This window comes from Danio aesculapii, chromosome 9, assembly GCF_903798145.1.
Source record: "Danio aesculapii chromosome 9, fDanAes4.1, whole genome shotgun sequence".
Lineage (NCBI taxonomy): Eukaryota > Metazoa > Chordata > Actinopteri > Cypriniformes > Danionidae > Danio > Danio aesculapii.
In genome coordinates this window covers 40,196,505-40,205,540 of record NC_079443.1, presented here as the reverse complement: position 1 = coordinate 40,205,540, position 9,036 = coordinate 40,196,505, and the positions used below count along the sequence as shown (strand labels likewise).

At 36.3% G+C, this 9,036-nt stretch overlaps 1 protein-coding gene across 1 annotated transcript in view; it reads right to left on the bottom strand.

Moving 5' to 3' along the window:
- Positions 1 to 1,075: 1,075 nt before the first annotated feature.
- cps1 (carbamoyl-phosphate synthase 1, mitochondrial) overlaps positions 1,076 to 9,036 on the bottom strand; it is an 89,128-nt gene continuing 81,167 nt past the window's right edge. The window contains exons 35-38 of the mRNA XM_056464817.1: positions 6,900 to 6,959; positions 6,675 to 6,787; positions 1,809 to 1,938; positions 1,076 to 1,734 (exon numbers count right to left, since the gene is read on the bottom strand). Of these exons, the coding sequence (XP_056320792.1) occupies positions 1,582 to 1,734; positions 1,809 to 1,938; positions 6,675 to 6,787; positions 6,900 to 6,959 (456 nt within the window). The 3' untranslated portion in view covers positions 1,076 to 1,581. The remainder of the gene's footprint in view (positions 1,735 to 1,808; positions 1,939 to 6,674; positions 6,788 to 6,899; positions 6,960 to 9,036) is intronic.

Here is a 9,036-nt window from a genome sequence, read left to right as displayed (position 1 = left end):
ATCCTATGGTGCGACATGGTCAGGTAGGGTGTCAGGTAGGGGTCAACAACACTCAGGTAGGGTGTGACATTGACATGATGCTCAATTGGTACTAATGGGCCCAAAGTGTGCCAAAAAATATCCCCCACACCATTATACTACCACCACCAGCCTGAACCGTTGATACAAGACAGGATGGATCCATGCTTTCATGTTGTTGACGCCAAATTCTGACCCTGCCATCCGAATGTCAAAACTTATCAGACCAGGCAACGTTTTTACAATTTTGGTGAGCCTGTGCAAATTATAGCATCAGTTTCCTGTTCTTAGCTGACATGAGTGACACCCTGTGTGGTCTTCTGCTGCTGTAGCCCATCCGCCTCAAGGTTTGATTTGTTGCTCGTTCAGAGATGCTCTTCTTTCTATCAGCTCGAACCAGACTGGCCATTCACTGACATCAACAAGGGATTTGCGCCACTTTCTTTCTGATAACAGAACATTTCTGATTAGAAATTTCCGTTAACAAGCAGTTAGACAGGTGTACCTAATAAAGTGGACGGTGAGTGTACTGTATATCACAATACTGCTGTTTTAATTCTTTTTTAATATATATAAATAAAATAGATGAAAGTTAATTAGATATTTTTTAAGGTTACAAAAAGGATGTAGATATTCTCCAAACTCAACTACTATTTATTTAACTATGATCTAGATATTTTTAAATGTATTAAAAAAAGCTTAGACGGAGCATACATACAGTATGTTGGGTCCTTTATTGGATACAAAAAAATTAAGCAGTACAATGTATGTTTTCAACATCGATAATAATAAATATTTTTGAGCATTAATCAAGGATCATGTGACACTGAAAACTGTAGAAATGGTTACTGAAAACACATCTATGAATCACAGAAATGAATTACATTTTAAAATCTATTAAAATAGAAAATGCAGCTATTACAGTAATAATACTGCTGTGTTTGTTTGTTTTTACCACATTTTTCACTGTTAATAAACGCTCTGTTCCACACAATTCCTTCATGTTGTCCCAACAGAAATTAATTGAGAAATTTAAAAAAATCAAGAATTGTGTTGATTCAACTCATCTTAAATACGTAGTTTGAACAAGTAGCAAAAAAAATGTGTGTTTATCAAATTAATTCAGCCTTAATAAGTTAAGGCCTGTACCAAGAAGCCAGATTAGCCAGTTAAGTTTCAGTTTAGCCTGCACCAATTCTAGGTTTTAGGTACCATAAAGGTAGCTCAGCTGCTCCATAATAATATCATGTCAACTAAGAGTGATTAAAGTCTAGCTGCCTTCCAAAAACTCAAGATTGGTTCAAAGTAAACTGAAACTTAGCTAGCCAGCTAATCTACCTTAATGGCCAGAAGAGATATTTTCACAAATATTAAAATTCAGAAATGATAGAAATGCTAAATATATAATATAAAGAACAGTTGCTACAAAGTGTGGATCTTGAAATCTGAACTAGTGTCTTGGGTGGGCCTGCAGAAAAAGCCTGTCAAGTGAGATTCATGGTTGTAAAAGCACTTGTATCTGTTCAACCTGCCCCTGATGGATAACAGCACCTCAGGTAACTTTTAACTTTGAGTCTCCTGCCTGTTTTCCAGATTAGAAGTTAACCACGCAGTGCAGCTCTCTGACAGTCTGGGCTCGCGTTGGCGGTAGTGGAACAGGCTGGTGGCATCTAACTCACTTGAATACCTGATAGCTTCTGCAAACAGCTTTACTACCTGTAGAAAAGAGAAAAACGCATTTAATGCAAGAACAAAAATGAGCCGTGATGCATTTAAGAGAAAAGTCTGACCTGGAAGTTTGTGATGAGAGGTACTCCGTAATCCACTGCCATTCTGCGGATCTGGAAGTTGTCTTTGAGGAACTTGCTGTTGTTATTTGGCAAATTGACCACAAGGTCAATGTGTCCTTCACTGATAAGTCTATTCAAAGCATAAACATATAAGGAATCAGTAAGTGAAATTTAATACTCTTTAAGAATCTTTCCATTTATTTTAAAAACTCATCGCCAGTTTACAAAGGTTTCAACCAGTAACCTTGGATACATTCACCGGCCACTTTATTAGGCACAACTTACTAATACCGGGTTGGACCCACTTTTGCCTTCAGAATGCCTTAATAGAACAAGATTAAACAAGGTACTGGAAATATTCCTCTGAGATTTTGGTCCATATTAACATGATAGCATCACACAGTTGCTGCAGATTTGTAGGCTGCACATCCATGATGCGAATCACCCAATCCACCACATCCCGAAGGTGCTCTATTGGATTGAGGTTTGGTAATTGTGGAGGCCATTTGAGTACAGTGAACTCATTGCCATGTTAAACAAACCAGTCTGAGATGATTTGCACTTTATGACATTGTGCGTTATCCTGCTGGAGGTAACCATCAGAAGATGGGTAAACTGGACATGGTTAGCAACAATACTTTGGTTGGCTGTGGTGTTGACACGATGCTCAATTGGTACCAATTGGGATCCATGCTTTCATGTTGTTGATGCCAAATTTTGACCTTACCATTCAAATGTCTCAGCAGAAATCAAGACTCATCAGAACAGCCAACGTTTTTCCAATCTTCTATTGTCCAATTTCGATGAGCCTGTGCCAATTGTAGCCTCACTTTTCTGTTCTTAGGTGACAGGAGTGGAACCTGGTGTGGTCTTCTGCTGCTGTAGCCCATCCTCTTCAATGCTGTGCGTTTAGAGACGCTCTTCTGCATACCTCAGTTGTAACGAGTGGCTATTTCAGTTGCCTTTCTATCAGCTGGAACCAGGCTGGCCATTCTCCTCTGACCTCCGGCATCAACAAGGCATTTGTGTCTACAGAACTCGCGCTCACTGGATATTTTCTCTTTTTTGGAACATTGTCTTTAAACCCTATGATGTTCGGTTTGAACTGCAGCAGATTGTCTTGACCATGTCTCCATGCCTAAATGCATTGAGTTGCTGCCATGTGATTGGCAGAAATTTGCGTTAACAAGCAGTTGGGCAGGTGTACCTGATAAAGTGACCGGTGAGTGTATTTACTAAATACTGATTGTAAGAAATGAATCCTAATCTAAAATAATTTTCATATACTGAATAAATATGCTTATCCAGGAGGTGCTGCCTTTAGAACAGCAGAAATAAGGGTGTTGCCTTGGTTACTGCAGTAAACAAAGTAGCATGGTGTCAAATCTGGTAAAATCTAGATAGGATATGCGGCCGGCCAGAACTGCGATATGCACAACAATGTAGCAGCATTTTTTTCTAACACTGTATAACAATAATTTATATTTTTACAGTACTGTGACGGTTGGGGTAGACTTAGATTACCTTACTGGGTAATCTAACAGATACTCTGTACAACTACTGTTTTTACGTTACTGTGACGGTTGGGTTTAGGGTTGGAGTGGGGGTAGATGTTAATAAAATACAATTTATTGGGAAATTTAATAAATAATGTAAATCATTTGCGTTAACATCTGGCCGCAACCGTATCTGATCTAGCCACAACCGTCATATCTAGCAGGATTTTACTGATATATTCACAATATTCGCAAATTAAATTCAGGCAAACTTTAGCATACAAAAGTGAAAAAACAATCATTTTAGATTTTGTACAATCAAAAAGGATACAAAATTGAATATCTTGTAAACTAACATTTAAGGCTTTTTAATACTTTTTAAGGCTCTTAACTTTCTCAACTGATTTATTAGCTTTTAATACTTTTGAAGAGACCCTGATAAAACAAAAGTGATTCACTACAAAAATTGTAAACACAAACTGTTTGGCCTTCATGAAGCAATCTAAAATTAACCAGCTTTTATTATGCTACTAAAAAAAACTCAAATCCCATGCTTGCGTGCATATAATTTAAAACAATTTTTTAAGAAGTGCTTTAGTCAATATTTAGTATGTACGCCCCTTTTATATTAGCATCAAAAATAGTAGAACTCAACAGCAAATAATAATCTGTGAACATTAGCCTCAAATAATGCATGTGAAGTTGTATTTTTGAGCTTTGAGTAATTAGTTATGAATGTGATCAGCTACATCTGTGATGTGAATTTAGTAAACATGTCTTACTACACCAAAGTGGTCCTTCTACAGCAACCCTTGAGGACAGACACTCTTAAAGCATCTCAGCATGCAGTGTCTTTGTGCTACAATAAAGCCATGCAGCAGAGCAGAATGCGAAAATAAGTGACACAACTGAACATCTCCAATTCTCTGTTAATAGGCTAGACTCCTTGGGTCTCACAATAATAGCTTTGTGGATAAATATTAAATAGTAAATAAATAAAGGTAAAAACTGTAAGAAAGAAAGAAAAGATTTTTGTTAGTGCTGGGCAAAATTTATCAACGCAATTAATCGCAATTAAATTAAATTAAAAGTGCATGTATATATTTGAGAAAATGTTTATTTATATTTAGATATATATACAAACATGGTACAAATGTGATATCAATTTAAATATCTATGTAAGATTATATATACACAACAGTTCTGTCTGGCTCTTGAATCTGATTGGCCGATAGCCGTGCAGTATTCTGCAAATAACAGCACTGGTCCAGACTCTTCACCCTTGTGTATTACTCCACCCACACACAGCAACAAGCAGAGGACAGTCTACAGTTTGACAAATATTGCTGCTGTTGGACAACATAATGTACTTTTGAGGCTTTTTTAGTCGAGAATGTAGTTGTTTAGATTGTAACTATGCAGTTTATAATGATAGTGTCTATTTTAAAATATTTATGATTTATGAGAGACAGCGTGTCAGCGGCTATTAACCTGTTATGGAGCAGAGCAAAGGCGGTTGACGTTGTTCATCTACAAGATGGTGACAGAGACTGCATAATATATCTTAGAGGAGAAAAACTCAGTGTAATTTTAAACCACAGCTGATCAAATCATTATAAAGCTGGTAAGTGACTTTCTAAGTCGATCTCTTTCATTTGTGTTGTAGTGCTGGCTTACACGATATAACTGTAGTGTATTGAGTGTAAAATGGGACTCTCATATTAGGAATGTATGTATTTTGTGTTGGCCACTCTAAGTATAACCCTGAGTTACTTTTTGGTTGGCCATCTGTTTCTAATGTGTCTCCTGTTTTCGTTCCTGCAGACTAGTTCAGTAAACAGAAAGAAAGAAGAAATGCCCACATGTGTTTAACATTCTATTTATCATAAACAACATTAATCTGGTTTATGATGTTTCTGCATAGGTTTCTCCATGTGTGGTGAGTTTGACACTTTTGTGAAGCCACAAAGTTTACACTGCTTTGGCTTTTTCGGGGTTAATTATTGTGATCTCCCAATTGCAACAGAAAAATACTGGGAAATCTTTGTAGACTGATGGCATTTCATGCCGTTCAGCCTTATAATCTTAAAATGTGAGCAAAATCAGCTGTTTTGTCATCACTTTAGAAATTACGCATTCAATCATTCAAATAGTAGCTCTAAAGTGAAGTTGGTGAACTGGCAATGGTTTCTGCTGTTTTAACACTCAGCTGCAGATGTAAATGAATGGGGGAAGAAAATAGTTCCTCAAACAAAAGGATTTTTAGACTGTCCGTGTTTGATTTTCTTTTTTATATACACGATTATAGCATCGTACTGTTGTATAAACACAGTATCACACTTGTAGTAGTGCGATATGGCTGTATATCGTCACTGGTTGGACACTAGAAGTTAGTTTTGTTTCTATGTGTAGGTATTACTGTTACATAATAAATTCATAATGTATAATACATTATACACACATATATTATGTCAAAGCAGAGTTTTATTCTGGATGCGATTAATCTATGCCCAGCAGTCATTTTATACATGAGTTGTCCAGATTTCTAGATAATGGATAGGTCAGATATTGACAGTGCTCCCATTATCAGTACAAAGTTTTAATGGAAGTAAACTCTGTGGCATTGCATAAAGCTGTTGAAAAAATTGCTACAATAAATAAACACTGCAATCAAAGCTAGTGTTTTTTTTTCACTATGATCCTGAGAAGAACTGCTTTGTAAGTAAGATCATGGTTTACATCAGTATATTAAGAATGTTTTAAGTGTAAAATCAGTATCTAGACTAAATGACAATATTGCAGTTTAGAATATCATTTCATATGTTTACTTAGGACAGATTAAAGCACAAACGTTGTTTGCACTGAATGTTTTCTTTGCAAATGAAAGTGTACTATATGAAGACACTAAAATAGGATCTTTCATCTTTGATCCAAGTATATATCTTCATTTTTTTCAACATTTTTATTCTTAATGATGTGACTTTTGAACAGTAGCAAAATATGTTGTACAAGTGACATCAACACAAACTGCCAAACTTTAATATTTACAGAGGTTTTTCTTAACCCTTTTTTTCCCCCTACAATTGACGATATCTTGTCAATTCAAAAAACATGCTTCCTAACAACTGGGTTTTATGGCAATCTGTGTTCTAGGTGTAAATAAGTATACACTGGAAATCTTGAAAGTACATTTTTGTCAAAAATCTTGTGGCACCTTTAAAAAAAGCATTGAGCTTCTAGTGTGGTGGGAACAAATCAATCAATCGCTTTTTATATTTCTCATATTTACTTTTCATAAAGATTTAAAATTTCAATTGAAACCTTTAATTGATGCATCGAACAAAAATACTGAAATAGAGAAAGTACTTGCCTGCTGATGCTGGGTAAGTGTGTGTTATTGGTTTCAACGCTCGGCCAGGCAACAGGGATTGTTGGAACATCATTAGCATTGAGCCAAGCTGATGTTCCCTCTGTGGCATACAGCTAAATACAGAGACAGATTCATTCTTTATTAATGCAGCACATAATTCAGCAAAGAAAGAGTCAACAGATGATTTTGTAAAACCAAACCCAAATGCTGATGGAAACGACTTACCTTAAAGCCCTCCTCATGAAGCTGATGAGCAGTGGACAGAAAGTTGGGCCTGAATGAATGCTAAAAACAAAATCACAAAATAAAAATGAGAAAGCAAGTGGAAAAAAAGATGTAAGCTAAAAGTTCAGGTGATTTGTGTGGATGGACGCCAAACAGGAAACTATTTTTAGAAGCCTTGCATCACTCAAGCAGAATTTGCTATGCTTTCACCCTTATTTCATGAAACTTGCTGAAATAAAATACTGTTCCACAAGTACATGTAATACAGTGATTCAGTACATTTTTGATGGAATAACTTTACCCCTCTGAATGCATGCAAATCTGCTTATTTTTACTAGTTCAGGATTGTTATATGATCATGTACAGCCTCAGGGAAATTTACATTATTGAATTAAACCAGGGGCAGATTAAGTGATTTTGGGGCCCTTAGCAATTCCAGTCACGAGGCCCTTTTGTACTTTAATTTTTTATTATTTTTTTCTTATATTATTCAATCTTTTCTTCTACATTTTATCTTAAATTTAATTCAACTTAATTGATCTTATTTTCTTAAAATGAATTCACAACTAAAAATATTAAATGAATGGTTTCTTAAAACTGCTGGACTGGTCCACGATTGAAGGTGGGGGACACAGATGTAATAATTACATTCAAGTTAAGCTTTTTAGACCATCACCGTACAAAATATGATAGAAAACAATGTTATACATAATTTATAGGTATCATTTCTAATTCTAGGTATTTATTTGGGGCCCCTCAGATTTTCTGGGGCCCTAAACAGCCACTTACATTGCTTACTGGTTAAATGCGCCCCTGAATAACTACTGAGAGATTTCAGCTGTTGTCTGGGCTTTCACTGCTTGTTTACATCTCTCTCTCTTCATGTGTTCAATACCTTTTCCCTGTGCCATTTAATTTTGTTACCCATAACTTCATTTCTAAACCAATTAGCTTTGTTTCTTTGCATATTTCGATTTTTTAAGTCAACAGCACCTTTACAAAAATGTTTTCTGAGAAAAATGATGTTCAATACTTTTCCCCACTGTATAAACAGAGCACACAATTTTTAAAACAGAAAGTTTTACATTTCTAAAAGGATAAAGCTCCTCTCAGTTTTCCATAGGCACAATGTTTTGTGGTTCATCTTCTTTGGGTGTAACTGTGTGATGTTCACACATAATTTGAAGCCTTGACAATGACACTGGAATTCAGAGGCTTTGTTTTATGTTTTGCTGTAATATCATCGTCAACATGCCCTCTTTCATTTCCTCCTGTGCTCTCTCAGATGTTTACGATTCATGGCCACTCTCGGCGTGGAAATCAAACATCTTGTCAGGGTCATTGACAATGCTCAGACAGCATTGTGTTCTAATGGAGTCTCGGGTACAAACGCAAGCATGAAATTCCCATTCGAAACAAAAGCCGGGTTTTTGTAGATGCTACCTGCCTGATGGCTGTACCTGGGGACTGCAGATCTGACATGCCTTTTAAAGCCTGATTACCAGCCCGTGGTTAAGTCTCCGTGAACACAGAGCTGTGTTATTGATCTGGAAGTGCTTAGAGGAAGACTTTTCTTCTAGAAATAGTCTCCAGCTCCGTGTCCGTCCACACAAACTGACTGACCTTTTGGCTTTGATCTTTTATTTCTAGATATTTTTTTCCCAGCTTTCTCATTTTTGTTTTTCGTTGCAAGCATAAAATACAGTGGGGAAAATTTGTATTGAACTATTTTTCTCAGAAAACATATTTCTAAAAGTGTTGTTGACTTGAAATGTTTCCGGATGTTGGTAACAACCAATGGAATCCATATATGCAAAGAAATGAAGTTATGTGTAATAAAATGAAATGATGCAGGGAAAGAGTATTGAACACATGAAAAAAGGGAGGTGTAGAAATGCAGTGAAAGCCCAGGCAGCAGCGAAATCTGTCAGTTATTCTTGAGCAATCCTCTGCCCTTCATCATTGCAAATTAAAATGAGCTGCTTCAGTCCAACATCTCCACTATCAGGATGATGAAGATGAAACCAGGGTGGACATTTCAGCAAGACAATGATCCAAACTACAGCCAAGGAAACTCTCAATACTTTCAGAGAGAGAAAATCAAGCTGTAGAATGGCCCAGCCAATTACCTGACTTG